The following is a 14,953-nucleotide window of genomic DNA, read 5'->3' as shown; positions in this document are numbered from 1 at the left end:
TACTCACAATGGTCAGTACGATTCGGATTCGGAATCCCCAATTCAACATCTCCAACAGAATTTTGATAGGCTCCAGGGCGAACTACGCAGTAATATTGTCCTTCACAAGCTGGCGCTTGAAAAAGGGAGCGATAGTCTTAATAGGCTTCGAGACACCATTGCCGACAATTTGCACCTGTTATCAGAAATTCAGTATTCGTTGAACGAGCTCTACCAGAGAGAATCTGCTCGGAACAAAGAGTTGTGCAACAGGTTCATTAAATGGGATGAGAAACGAAGGAAGTTGCTTGCGAAGATTCAGTATATTAAAAGCGATAAAAATAGCTTCGGGATCAAACTTCTGGGGCTTTTGGACGAGTCCACTAGCTTGGATTCGGAAATCATGGAATATGAAGCCAAACTTCTAAGTTTAAAGGCGAAGAGAAAGATTCTTCAGACTGAAATTGAAGATACAAGCTCAGTCTTAGAAAGTAGAACATCCTTATTCGTGAAGGCTTTTAAGGAGTTGGACCGCAATGGTGAAGTTGCAGTCCTTGCTGCTTTAAGGCAGAATGGGCTTACTGACGAAAAGGCTAATGTTCTTTTGAAGAAGATTGCCGTTGATGTTACATTTGTCAAACACTATGAGAAGAAGCTTGAGCAAAGCGTAAGAGTAAATAGGTCTTCACCTTCCAAGCCTTCCCTGGAAAAGGCCACTACGATTATACAAGATAAGCCCAACAGAATTGAAGTGCAAGCATACGAACCACCAACAAGTCAGATGGGAATGCAGGCATATGATCCTGGAGTCCAAGAGTATGAACCTCCAGCTCACCCTCCAATCCAACGTCCGTACACTGCCAACAGAAACTCCAGTGATCCGTACGATAAAGGGTTTCTGAGAGGGTTTGAGCAGTCTGAAAAGTTCAAACTGCAGCTTCAACATATCTATGAGCAGTACATCAAACCACTACTTGAGCAAAGAGACAGAGAAAAGGGATATAGATCTTTAAAAGTTGATGACAACGAAAATACAGTAACTTCCAAGATTGATCTTGTTCCTATTTTGGAGTTCTTAGAGCACAAAGTGGATGCTTACTCGGAGTTATCGAACAAAACCGGCAAGTTGTCAACAATTTACCACCAATACTCTTCATGTTGGAAGGATGTTTGTAGCTCGATTAGAAAACGGGAAAATGATCTTCAAGCAAGCATTTTTGGCCAAAGAGAAGATGTGGAAAGTGCAATCAGCAGCATTTTGAAGTCGACCCTCGATGATCTTCTTCTATCAGCCGAATACTCCAGTAATATCTCGTCTGATCCCGAAAGCCCATTGAAGAGGTTGATACTCCATGAGGTAAATGCGTTACTTAGTGCCCTTTCAATTGTACCCTCAGTTCAAGAAAGTCAGGTAAAAGACTTTAAAGAAAGATTCGAGTCCAAGGGCATTTCGAAGACCAGGAGGAAAGACCCTCCTTCATACACTCAAAATTTGACTCAGTCGATATCGGAATCAGATTACTTGTACAACGTGAGTAGAAATGCAATTGAGCACAAAGTCATCGATAAGACCAAAACTCACAAAGTTCTTTCAAAGAAGCAGAGTAACAAGAGCCTTAATGGCAAGCTGTTTAAAGGTGAATAAAGGAAAATAGTATGTATTATATAATTTAATCTCTCCTTCTTTTAATAAAAATGCTGCTTCCCTTGTTTTTCTTTGGATTGTACTTACCCCCAGGTTTTGGAGGTAAAGTTCCAGAGCTTGTTGGGAGAGGTTTTTTGTCCTGACCATTGTTGGTCAGTGAGTTGATATGATTATTATAGTCATTTCCAAGTCCTTGAGGTCCAGAGGCGTTTGATTTGTTTCCATATCCTTTGGGTTCCCTAGGCACATCTGAGTTATCTCCAGTATTCTGAGCATCAGTTTGGTTCTGTTGGGGATTTTTGTGGTCAGATTTCCATTGGGAGAACGACTTTTTAAGCTTTATGGATTCGGATGACGCTTGGTATTCGGACATCCGAGAACTACCTTCTGTATCGTTACTGTCATTGGACTCAAGGCTAGTGTTGGCTTCTGTGTTTGGCTCTACAAATGAAACCTTTTTGAGCTTCTTCTTGGACTTTTCAGATCCATCCAGTTGTCTTTTTTTGTTGGTTTCAGCCGGTTTTACCGAAAAATCTTGGGGTTCATTGTTTGATCTAGCAGGAGTGTTGATTTGGCTGACATTAACCAATTCCTTCTTTAGAAACCCAGGATATGCTTTTGTGACCTCTTGTCTCAGTCTCGCATCTTCTATCAAGTTCTTCCAGTTCTTGTTCCTGGTCAACGATGCTGCATTACCCAAGATCCAAAGGGACGACTTGGCACGAGTTAAAGCAACATTCATACGACGAACATCGCTCAAAAACCCAACTCCACCAGCTTCATTTGCTCTAACACATGACATGATAATGATATCCTTCTCTTGACCTTGGAAACCATCGACTGTGTTGAAATCGATTTCATTTAGAATGAGGTCTCCAAACTTCCTGGTAAAAGTTCTCTTAAGGACTTTAATTTGTTCCTTATAGGGTGAAATGATACCAATAGATCCAGAAAACTGCTTATCTGGCAAAATGTGCATGAGCTCTTCGACCATCTCTAGTGCAACTGTAGCTTCAGCCGTATTGAAAAGGGACTTGGAGAACTCATTTTGTCTTTGGGAACCGACAATGTCAAAAAATCTATAAGCTGACAAAGGAAACAAATTGTGCCATGGTCTCAGATTCTTCTCCAACATGCCATCACCATCCTTTAATTTTCCATCATAAAAGTTCTTACTTGGGAAAGCTGCAATTTGAGGATGCATACGATATTGAACATCTAACAAATACACAGACTCTGGGTATGTGCTCTGCATCCGTACAAACAAACTCTGGTCATATGAATATCGAGTGGCTTCTTGAGACAAAACCGTGGGAGGAAGTTGGTTCGGATCACCAACCATGATACACTGCTGACAACCATACCTGAGGGGTATAATAGCGGATAATTCCACACACTGACATGCCTCATCAATGATCACCTTATCGAACTTTATAGACAACCCAGAAAGAAAGTCATGAGCTGATCCCGATAAGGTGGAACAAATGATTTGAGCATTGTTCAAGATTCCCTCTTGAATCTGCCTTCTCTCAATTTCCTTAGTACGATGGGCAATAGTGGCCCTTTCTCTCTCAGTGTCCAATTGTTGAGAGATCTTATTCCTTGTCTTGGTTATTTCTCTGATTTTAGCTTCGATCTTTTCTTGCTCCGAATCATCTAGTCCTGGTTTTCTTTTGGATTCTATTAACACTCGTCTTTCTGCTGTAAGTTTGATATGCTCTTGTTTGAGAGCACCATCCCTCTTAGGATCGGGAAGATTCTTCTCTGCCAACCGCCTCTCGACTAATTCTTCTAAAGTAAACTCCCTCACAGCTGAATTGACTGCATCAGACCGACCAAGCCGTACAACACTAGGAGAAATCAATTTTCCAGATGAGTTGATCACTCCTTCTTTCAATCTTAAAACCAATTCATCGACGGCAGCATTACTGGGGGCACAAATGAGCACTTTTTGGTCTTTGGAGATCTTTGCAGGGCCGGTTCGAACCATCACTGCACTAGCGGTGCCACTTGTATCCTCAAGACTGTACCCTACAATACCAAGAATGGTCTTTGTTTTACCGGTACCAGGGGGACCTTGAATAAGAGAAAACCCATGTGCTTGTTGGGTCCCTAAGATGGCATTGGCTTGAGACCTGTTGACTTTGTACGTCTTAATGACCTCCTCAAGCTCCGAGTCAGTATTCTTGGCTGGTAATGCAGGTGTTGCCTTCAAGATTTCAGGGCATAAATCGTAATACATCAAACCCTTTAATGATGAATATTCTCTTTCCAAAGTGACCATAGGCATAACCTTTATACCAACCAAGGATGATTTGGGGGTAAGAAAACTTAACATTGGTCCACTAGAAGCAACTCTGATGGTAACATCAGCCACTTCTTGGTTGAATGATTTGATTTGCTTAATCTTGCCTAGACATGTTACAGTAGAAGGCAATTTCAAATATCTCTTGTTTGACTCCTGTGGAATAGATTCATCGGCCGCAGTCAACACAATCAAGTCAGTTTCTGTTAGCTTTCTATCGGCAATTTCTGCCTTCTTTATGGTACATATCAAGTCAAAGAACCCATCACATGAGAGTCTTGTGCCCAAAAATACATCAAACGGTTTTTCATCGTTTCTATCTTTACAAGACTGAATTCCAGCCCAGCATTCGAGCATTAAAAGCGGTTCAACATTGTTAACATAATCTTTCACATCTTCGTACGTATTAGCTGTTGGTTTGCTAGGAAAGAAATCCTTATCTGGGTATTCAGTACTGTTGAAGTTCCACTTTAGGATTCTATAATATAATCCCTTCAAATCCACATTCAAACGCATTTGCATTCTCTGCTGCTCAATTTGCTGTCTGTCAATACGCCTTGCTGAAGAAGCAATTTTGGTGATGGGTTTACCATCGATACCAATTTCCACAACCCTAGGCTTGGCCTTTTTCTTGTCCACAAACAAATCTGTAGTATCTACTCCATCATCATCCATATCCTCATCTTCAGAACTGTCAGACCCATGCCGCTTCTTGAGGCTATTTAATGACCTTCCAACCACCACCTTTTTAGAGTTAAACCCAGCGGGTCTTGGTGGAGCTGGGGCTATAGTGTTTGTTTTGTGGGGGACAACAGTTTGACGTTGAGACTTCAATTCGTTTCGAAGAATATCAAGCGTTGACATGGGTACTTCCTTCACTTCCACATCAGGTTCAACCGATGGAGACTTGGAAACCATGCCAAAGTTGGATAGTGTCATTTGTTTGCTCTTGTTAGTTTGGCTGGACCACGAAGTTTTTGCATTGTCTGGTTTAGGTGTGCTCAGTCTGGAAGAGGAATCCTCACTTCTGGTAGGTGAGAAATTAATTATGGTCTCCTTGACTAACTCGGGGTCCAAGGACTTGACTTCGGCAATTATCGAATTCCTTTGTTGCTGGGTTAGCTTATTGTTGTACTTTCTAGCCTTGACTCCATATTTGACAAGCAGTACCACAATGTCCTTCTTTATCTCCAAATGATTATCTTTTGCTAGCTCAATACCCTTGAGAACTAGGCTCACACACGAGCTTAACAAAGACATATCTCCTAGTCTTAACCAGACAATAATACTTTCGAAAACATTCAAGACTTGGAGAGTAAATTGTTTGGAAGCATCTTCATCTCTGACAAAATCCAAAAATATTCCAGAAGAATCGATTAAAAAATGACTTAAATCAAGTGTATCTCTAGTGAATTCAACCAACAGTTCTGAATGATATAGGGTAGCCCATTGTAATGTTTTCTTGTAGAGCATAACCAAAAAGCTCCAGCAACATGCCCAAATATCCCTGATTAGAGATTTGATTCCAGCATCCGATTCCCTACCACTGAAAATATCATTGATAGGTTCCGCTAAAATCCCAATTACGTCCATCAAAAACCTGACTAGCTTCTTACACGGCTCGAAAGCTTCCAACAGGGTCAAATAACGTACACTGCTGATGACACCTTTTAAGGATGTATCCAAATAGCCTTTAAACAAAGCCTTGATTCCCTCGTATCTTCCTTCAACATCGAAGGCTTGGTAAACTATGTCCAAAGCATTTTGAGAAAGAGTTTGGGAAAACAAACAAGACCAAAGCCCATCCATAGAAACAGGGTTCTTGAATATCTCTTGGATAAATGAAGGTTCTCCCATCCCAATCTTCTCCAATATGGAGTTTATCTTAGCTGTAATGATCACCACTTGTTGGTTGTGGGCCTTAAAAGACGCCGTAAGTACTTGATCTTTTGGGTCCGTGACTTTCTTTGGAGTAAACTCAACTACTTTACAAGCATATCTCAAGGAGCTGAAGATGCCAAATACCAATGTCGAGTTTGACATAGGGATTAGAGATACTGTGCTCCATAAAATAGGGAATGAGTCGTATACTTTCGGCTGCTTCTTCAGTGCCAACATGGTCGTACCAGAACTCAAGATCATAATGTCAAATTGAAAACAGTTATTAAGCAATCTGTACATCAGATGATCGTTGTTCACATTTTCCACAAATAACTTGAAAGTAGGAGCATGTAAGTCAATAAGGGCTCTAATATCTCTTCTTCCCAATACATCCAACTCAAAGTTTTCGCTGTTGATGTCCAACAGATCTAAGCAAAAGTCCAATACCGAACATAACACTTCGAAAACCTTAATGTCCTTCTCCAATTTTGGGTTAAAATCAAGCTGGAAAAGAAATCTACCTATTTTGCAAACAGCCGTTATTCTACTAGAGCCTGTGAGCGTCTTACAGAATGGAAGCAACCAGCTTAAACATTGACCCACCAACTCTGAATCATTTCTTAGAATGAACAACCTGAAAAACTTGTTGTTAAGTATGAGATCCAATACGTCTCCAGGAACTGCCGGCATCATTGTTGACCAGATAATCGGCCCAAGCTTTTCGAGAAATGTACCAAAGAACCCTAAAATATAAGGTAAAGGTTGAGAAACCGAGGCACGTAGTTGGTTCAAAAGCACCGATATGAGTGGTAAATACATAACCCCATCTTGTTGAGACATCTGATTTTTATCCACTGGTGACAAGAATTTATCAGTCAAGTATGTGCTTTCCATATAGTGTTGCAATACGATGCAAACTTTCCAAAACTTTACACAAAGTTCCTCACTATAGAACTTACTATTCTGGACACGGTAGAAGTACTTGGAAAACTGACTGATAATCAAGTCGTTTGGATGGTCGATTGACCATACAACTGCGTCCTTTTGTTTACTCTCGAGGACCCTTTGGATAACCTCAGCAATACTAGAAGGTCCTTCTACCAACAAGTATATAGTACCCGCAAGTAGCTTGTAGTCATTTTCTAGCCTTTCAGGTGCGTGTATGAGATGTACTAGCTTGTGAACGTCCTTGGCGACCTCAGGAAGATCAGTCCAGATATCTGGATCCACGAGACATATGTGAGCTAGTAACTTCAATTCGTCCGGTGGGAGAGAGGACGGAACTGCATTTGCAAATTGGTGGATACGCTCTTTGACAAGTCCAAGTTGCCACAGAGAAATAACCGCCAACACTTGTTTAACCTTGGATATTTCAATCAGCCGTTTCACCACGAAGGTTGAGTACAAGGCGAACTTGGCGTTCCCAAAGCCAACAGCACAATCAGGACACTGTGTAATACAACTTGCAATGGACGGTCGTATCCACTCCGTGAAGGAGTCATTGGGGAAAGAAAATAAAATCAATGTGTGAGATGCCATAGGATTTATAAACGGATCACAAAACCAGTGTCTGCCATTTAGTGGTTTGAGATAAAGGAGACATCTTTTGAGGACCATCTGATGGTTCTCACTGGTACCAGAAGCACTCAAGGATGCCTCAATGAGGTTTAGAATGTTATTGAACTCGGCTGGCGCCTCTAACAAACGAGGTTGTAGGCTTTCAGCCATTCTGTGGTCAATTATTAAAAAATGTTTCGCTCGTTTCGCGTTTGGCATCACCATCGCGTTACAAAAATATGAAGGCTGACACTCTATATCATTAATTCTATAGAAACTTCTTCAATTACAATAATGTGAGGTCAATGTCAAGGCTCTTAGAAGCCTCGATCCAGTCTTCGCCAGTGGACCAGCACCGGCTCATGATTTGCAAACTTTTGGTGGCATGGACGTTTCCCTTTTCTGACAAGGTAATAAACCGTGTTTTGAAGAGCTGTCTCATATCATCGTCTAAAGTGTCACATCCAGCACAGAAAAGACAGAAGATCGAACACACTTCGGCCGAGCTGCTGGAGGCTATAGTACTTACGAGCTCTTGACCCATATCATGGGTTAACTGTTGGATAATTTTGGACTCTCTGGGTATTCTCAATACTCTTCGGTAGAGATTCAAAAGCCCCATATTGAAGAAGAGTTTATTAGTACTCCGCAAAATTTTATCTTGGCGGATCAAGTTCTTCATTCTTTTTGACTTTCTGCTCATTTCTCCTTCGCTGGCGCCTTCACGATGAGTATAATCGCTCATTCGGTCAATGATATACTGTCTTCTTGCTTCTCCATTGGCATAGGTGACAGAAAACTCCTGTTTGACTTCCAAAGCTCGAGTGACAATGTCTATAGGTATATTGTTTTTCTGCTGGTCGGACCCTTCAAGATAGGTATTCATCTTCCGTATAAGCATGACGATGTCGGTGAAATGAGTTAGGAACTTCACATCGAATCCAAGCATATAGTCGATATCCTTTTTGGGGTCAATGGTTTCCGTATCGGGGTTTTGTGGATATACCGAGTTTAACGAATCAGTAATGGCATGATCCCCGTCTGGTTGGTTTAAGTAATATTGGGCACCTCTGGTGGCAGATAAAGCCCCGATAACATCGATATACACAAACCATCTCATGAGGAAGAATGCTATGTCACTCTCGCTGTTGACAAAGGTAGAATCTTTTGACAGAGCAGAATCCGGTGAATCGGTGGGAGACTCTTCCACGGGCTTCGGAGCAATTGGAAGCCTTCGAGCCATTATAATCTGCCGAGCTCCTAGAGCGTGGGCCCGATGCTTTTCAAAGTTGTCACCAACAAGCAGCTCGTAGCAGGAAAGTAATAACACCGTAGCCAAGGTCCCGTCCGAGGTGGCCTCATCCTTATCTTTGAGCATTTTCAAGAGCATGGCGCAAGATCTCGCTACCAACTGATCAACAATTTCTGTAGGAGGCTTGTTCCCAGCAATCAGGGCCATTGAAGTGGCTGCAAATGCCAAAATAGATGTTAATATCGCTGGGTATTCCATGGCCATTTGGGGAAGCAACACCTTGAACGGATTATCTTTGTAGATATGGGAAGGAGCAGCAGAAAGGTTTTCAGCTGCCACATTCACCCAGAAATGCATAAGCTGCTTGTAGTAAGGAACCTGGTTCAAGAGCTCAGGAAGCGAAACCAACAGCGGAGGAATGGACTCAAAAGAGTATTGTAAAGAGTGGTTCAATTCACCGTCTGAAACAGGCGAAGCACCCAACGGAGGAGACAACCGGTGGAAGTCCATGCCGACGATCAGGTCGTCATCTTCAAGTTCTTGGACTTTTGGGCTTGAGTTACGCGAGAACGCTGAAAGAATATTTCCCGAACTAGACGAGTAGAGAAGATTGTGCTTCTGTTTGGGGAAGTAGGCCTCAACCTTAGCCAAGTCATTGGCATAGTTCATGAGAAACTCATCATCCAGAGACGGGGCATCGACTGCCTTGACCACATCCTCATGGGGTTCAGGTGGAATCATGAAATTGGATCCAGTGATGTCGTCGATGTTCGAAGACAAAAACCGATTGAAGATCTCCGAGTTATGCAAGCCAAACTGGCCTCCTCCATCCACAACCTTTTCCAAAGCATTCGATAAGCTCTCTATTCCCGTGGACAAGTCGGGCATATTGAGTAAAAGTGACGATAGAGAGTCCTTTTTCTGGGGTGGAGGATGAGACTCTGATTGGTGTTCAATTCCGTTTGGGTGACCGAATTGCAGATCTGGGTGGCTTGTACCCATCAGACTCCCTAGTCCTGTCTGGATGAATACTTGTTGAGGACTGAGAATGGAAATACCGCCAGGAGTGTTAAACGACGGAGGAGACTCGATATCAAGTGGGGTCTGCGATTCACTTTTTGTAATGAAGTCCGAAAGCTGAGGAGATTCCCGGTACGTGTCTCGCTTGACGGGAAGCGACGAAGTCCTTCTCATCGCCGACGAAACGTCCAGGTTGGTGGGAGTCACAGGGATGAACCCGTCATTGGTGGTCACTTGAGACATGCTTTGAGACATCACAAACTGGACACCACTACCACCGCCGGACCGGGGTTTTTTAGCAGGCCGGGGAGAGCCTGTTGCTCCCATGACACCAAAATGGCCGTTCTGGCGTTTGTTGGCGTCTTTGTAGGGTCTACCACCCCAGGTCAACTTGATGGAGTAATCACATGTAGACTCTGTCTTGACACAATAAGAGCATTTTGGTTTGGCTTCATCACATTTGATCTTTAGCCGCTTACAGTTGTGGCAGCCTGTCCGGGAACGCCGTATCCCAGTACTTTTTGTGTTATTTCGAGTTGTGCCAGCCATTTGCAAAGAAGTCCTTGAGAGTTATTTCCGCGCCTTGAATCGCATCGGTGAGTTTATTGAGTAGAGGCGATAATAGTCTATTTAGAATGGCCTAATATAGGCAGATGCATGGGCGTGGATCTTCTCGGCAGATGCATACCTATGAATCCTTCTTCTCCGCTGCCAAAAGCCCTCCGTCTTTTTTCTCGGTGTCTCTCTCCGTGTACTTTCTTCCAAACAACAATCGTAAGAGCCTCTCGTACATCCGAAAAACATACCCAGCTAGTATCAAGAGACCACCAAGAATAGTTCCAAGACGTGCCACAAACTGAATGAATGGAAGCCGTTTCTCCACAATAGTCAATTTGATCGGTTCGAACTCGTATTTGAAGAATATACCAGGTGGCAGATAAATTCTGCCATTGGAATCTTTTCTGATCACAAGGTGCTGCTCGGAGATCGAATACTGGTTGGTGTCAACCACAATTCCCAATCTCTCATACAACGTGGGTACCACGTTGGAATAATACTTGTAACTTTGAAGGCTTTCGTGGGTGATTTTGCCCGACATGTCCAATGGATTATCGATCATCGGGTAGAAGGTGCCAAAGGAAAACTCCTGGATCACGTGCGAGAAGTTCATTCTCTCCCACGGCGTATGGAGCAGGTCCTGGTATCCCACGCCCTTGGCGGTGATGTGAAATTCACCCTGGACGTGATTGACGGGGATGGTCCCAAAGATGTGACAGGCAGGGGCACCGGCTACCTGGTTGATTTTCTGGCCGCTAATGTAGAACTCGGCGCGGATGTTCTCACGCATCACATGATCCAAGTCGGGGGTTTCGTACTCCTTGTTTTGGCTGTTGATTCGGAAGAACTGAGGTGGGGCAAAGAAATGGACACCCTCAAAATTCAAGAGCTCGGCCGCCAAGAACCGGTCGTCTGTGATGTCCACGACGTTGGTGTGTATAAGCTCGCACGGCATTGTCACCGTCATATCAATATTTATCGATAAGTTGGTTCGTATTTGGTCGTCCACCACAAACTGGTGGTCCACGTACCCTCCAAGGAACCCCCCGACCTCGACCCAAAGAATCACGAGGGCGAAGAAATACGTGGCTATGGTGGACAAGGCTCCGCGCAATGACCGCACCGTGTGCTCGGAGTCCACCTTGGGGAACGCGTCAAACGTCCTTACTCTTGTTGCAAATCCGTCCATAGTGACAAGTGTGTATGGGTTCGCATTTTGTTTTTTCACTGAAAAATGCGGATGATTGCAAATTGCAAATTGCAAATGTCTATTCAAATAAATAGAAACCTATTGTACTTAAGCAACAGGGGCTCGAGGAACCTGCCGACCGTAGCGGAAGCACTTGCGGTAGAGCCGCCTCCGCCGAAACACATAGTCCAGGTCGGGGATGCCCGTAGTGTCATCATAGATCCATCCGTCTGCCTCAATGTTCCTGATGTCAAATATTCCACCAACCTTCAACCCCCTTTCTGTCAAAAATGCTTGGGGGTCATTGTCAAACTCCCATTCTCTGGCGAGCTTTGTTTCAAACTTCCAGCCTCTTGGAGGTGATACTTTCGATAGTACATCCACTCCAATAGGTTTCCTTCCACTGGCTCTAACATGGTCCTTGACATCAAACAAACTAGTACAGTAGTTGTATAGGCTGTAGGAGCTGCTCATGGGAGTCTTGCACTGCAATTCAAAGACCTCTACTGTTCTCACCTCCGGAGCATCGTCCACAATGACCTGATTGTAGATAGATGGTTTTGGCAGAGGGTTTGGGGTTTTCGGTGGGGTTCGGGCTGGCAAGGGAGGGGGCTTCTTGGTCTTGGGCTTGATGGCCGTGAGATATTTCTTCGTGTTGGGGTGGCAGAGAATAATCGCAGCCCATCCGCTTTGGATAAATATCAACCTCCAAGGAATAAACTGACCCAAAACAACAATAATGGTGGTGGCCACAAAAAGCCCGTACACTATGAGGGTTGAGAGCTGCTCGTCCTTGAACCCAGCCGTGTCGTAATAGATATCCTCGGCTTTGTCCATACCTTTCACCACATCTGTAGTCAAGTTCTGCAAATCTCTCATGTTCAACAAGAGGTTCATCTGCTTCTTAATTCGCTTCGAGGTCTCCTTCTTCTCCTGGTAGGCGTCTACCTGCTCAGGGGTAGCAAAGTTCGAAGACGTGGGGGTGGGCGATAAACTGGTTGCAAATGCAGAAGATTCCGATGATCTGGAGCTTACCAGTGCCAACATATTCAGTTTTTCCTCTAACGCTTCCAAGAATTCGTCACTCAACAAGTCGTCCACAATACTCAGACTTCCAGAGTCTGTAAGAAAGTCCAATACCGATTGACCCCTTTTTTTCACCCGTATAATCTCTGGGTAAGGCATGGGATGGCAGTAAACGTAACCCGGGATCATCACTCCAAACAATATCCCCAAAAGAGGGTATGCCAATACAAGATGTGGCCACAAACATACCGATGTATAGGCGAAAAGAAAGCAGAGGGTTTTGGTGGGCCGTTTCCAGGTGATCACATGGATGACCCCATACTGAAGAGCGAAGAACCCAGTCATTTTTGAACTCAACTTCTTGAAGTTCAGCCCCAACACTCGCAACGAAAGTCCTGGCCTGGAAGTCCTGTTCTTGTCTGTAATCCGTTGTTCCAATAGATCTGTTTCATCGTCTCCATCAGTAAAAGTATGCTTCACGAGCCTTTCGAGCAACCTATCCATGAAATGGGTCGACGGCTTCAGTGAAGTTTCGTCGGCAGCCGACTCGGCCATCTCCTTGATTGCCTCGATCTCGGCATCAGTATACGGGAGACCAGATGATTGTCCATTGAGTTTATCGATTCCCAAACTGATGAAGGCCGCAGCGGTGCCAGCTGCAAGCCCCCGATTTCTGCCTGAGTTGTCTTTGGCCACGCTACTGACAGACTCATATGCCTTCTCGAGCACCTTTATGGTTTTGTCCTTGTACCGAGAGTTTGAGCTTTTGGAGCTCGGGGGCGATTCGGTGGTAGACATAAAAAAGGGTGGGATTGGTGAGATTTTGTGGAGTTGCAGTTGGTTTTGGTTTTCCCGCGCCATATGATTTTCGATGGCTGCAAGACCACTGGGTGCGATTTTTTTTCTTGAAAACGAAAAAGGCGGTAGAACACCATGAGTGGTAACTGTTCTAAACGTCAGTCTGTCCTCAAAGAGGTAGTGAATTGATTACCGCTTTACAGACTGAAATGAATTAGACTTCGTATATCAGACTTTGACCAACATTATCTTAGTTCAGCACTGCTTTTATCCGGTATTGACTTTGGGATAACCAGACAATTGTCTGAATGGTCTAATCACTCCAACTACCACTTCTTGTGTGTGATAATTTGGGAGCATTTGTATTGACGGAATTAATAATAGCTCTAACCAATTCGAAATTCTAGGGCATTTATAACCCTGATCGTGTAGCCTTATCTTTTACCATTATCTTTTTACATTGTCTAGGTCCGCTAGATGTCCTTATTCTTAGACAGCTTACACCCAAGAGTTCGTGTACCTTGAGGAGTTTGTTCTCAATCTTGTGACTTCTTTCAGTTATTTTATTTGGCAGCTTCCTTCAAACCCGTACAAAATTATCTAAAAATAAAAAGCACTTACATCCAAGTTGGATACTGGTGTCTTCCAAAGATAAAAATAGAGTATCTCTTATCCACCACCCTTGCTGTTCTTTTATTGGACCAGAATTGACTCCTTAATTCCCAAACCAGTTCTGGCCCATATATATACTTTTCACTTGCACTCTTGCCGTGACAAATACTTTGATTTCCTTTGCGTGTTATACCATGCGTACGTTTTGTATAGTTATTTTTAACTCGATCCCTTTAGAAGCTTAACTCTAAAAGTTTTAGGGTTTATGCATGCTTTGCAAGTTCACCAACGTGCATGTACCATCTTTTCCAATACCACTCTTTCCCTACATCCCAGCATAACTAATGTCCTCTCCTAATGGGTCTTGAAGCTGACATTAGAGGAGGTGGTAGGGGCATAACAATCATAGGAGGGCATAACAATCAGAGGAGGGGTATGGTTCAGGTGTTCAGGTAAAGGGGATTAGTCTCTAGTCAACTGCTAAGATGAAATAATGATTAACTTTCCAAGTCTCTTCAAGATTCCCAAAATACAGACATTTGTTACTTGGCGGGCGATACAATAACCCCCAAAATTATTCAGGGTGTGTTCATCTTTACTCTTGTTGCTTAATTTAGGTCAGTTTGCAGCACATACGGAATTAAGAATAAGTAATGAATTCGACAATTGTGGGGTAGAAAAACACTTGGTTGAAACTAAAAATAATGCTAGTCCAACAAGACTGGAACAAGAAAACCCATATGAGTTAACTAGCAAAACTTCCAAAACAGAGAGGATAGTCTGAAAATAGGACTATCTTTTCAATAAAATAGTATTGTGGTGATATCAAGAGGCTTTTTGCGGCATGAGTCCATCCCTGCCCCTGGCTGTATAAGGTTTCTAGTTCGAAAAAGGTAACTTGGGGATGAATAGTTACTTCTTCAGGTAAAATGTTTGTATTCCTGGTACCTTAGCCGTCATGCAGGGCAAGTAAGTTTTGAAGAAAGATATGCATGAATCATTTTGTTCCCCGACTAGTTCCTTTAACTGAAACTGACTTACCCGTTTGCCATCGAAGCATCTTATTGGAAGAAACAAGATATCTAATATGGTAAAATAATGGTCCCGTAAATAAACATTTCGCACCTCTGA

At 43.3% G+C, this 14,953-nt stretch overlaps 4 protein-coding genes across 4 annotated transcripts; all 4 read right to left on the bottom strand. All coding sequences in view use genetic code 12, as the record gives it.

Annotated features, from left to right (window-relative positions):
- Positions 1–1,649: 1,649 nt before the first annotated feature.
- On the bottom strand, positions 1,650–7,538 carry SEN1 (DEAD-box type RNA helicase; the record flags this gene model as incomplete). Its single annotated transcript, XM_066157834.1, has 1 exon — positions 1,650–7,538. The coding sequence occupies one exon, from the start codon at positions 7,536–7,538 to the stop codon at positions 1,650–1,652; it is 5,889 nt and encodes a 1,962-aa protein (XP_066013931.1).
- A 115-nt stretch (positions 7,539–7,653) lies between these two features.
- Positions 7,654–9,966, bottom strand: PSN45_002303 (uncharacterized protein; the record flags this gene model as incomplete). Its single annotated transcript, XM_066157833.1, has 1 exon — positions 7,654–9,966. One exon carries the CDS (start codon positions 9,964–9,966, stop codon positions 7,654–7,656), a length of 2,313 nt encoding a protein of 770 aa, XP_066013930.1.
- Positions 9,967–10,327: 361 nt separating this feature from the next.
- PSN45_002302 (uncharacterized protein) lies at positions 10,328–11,386 on the bottom strand (the record flags this gene model as incomplete). The annotated part of the gene is made up of 1 exon (XM_006690119.2): positions 10,328–11,386. The coding sequence occupies one exon, from the start codon at positions 11,384–11,386 to the stop codon at positions 10,328–10,330; it is 1,059 nt and encodes a 352-aa protein (XP_006690182.1).
- Positions 11,387–11,494: 108 nt separating this feature from the next.
- Positions 11,495–13,210, bottom strand: PSN45_002301 (uncharacterized protein; the record flags this gene model as incomplete). Its single annotated transcript, XM_006689120.1, has 1 exon — positions 11,495–13,210. One exon carries the CDS (start codon positions 13,208–13,210, stop codon positions 11,495–11,497), a length of 1,716 nt encoding a protein of 571 aa, XP_006689183.1.
- Between the last annotated feature and the right edge of the window lie 1,743 nt (positions 13,211–14,953).

Source organism: Yamadazyma tenuis, chromosome 2 (genome assembly GCF_029203305.1).
Source record: "Yamadazyma tenuis chromosome 2, complete sequence".
Taxonomy (NCBI): Eukaryota; Fungi; Ascomycota; class Pichiomycetes; order Serinales; family Debaryomycetaceae; genus Yamadazyma; species Yamadazyma tenuis.
Note: the sequence above shows the minus strand (reverse complement) of the source record. Positions and strands in the feature narration are given on the sequence as shown.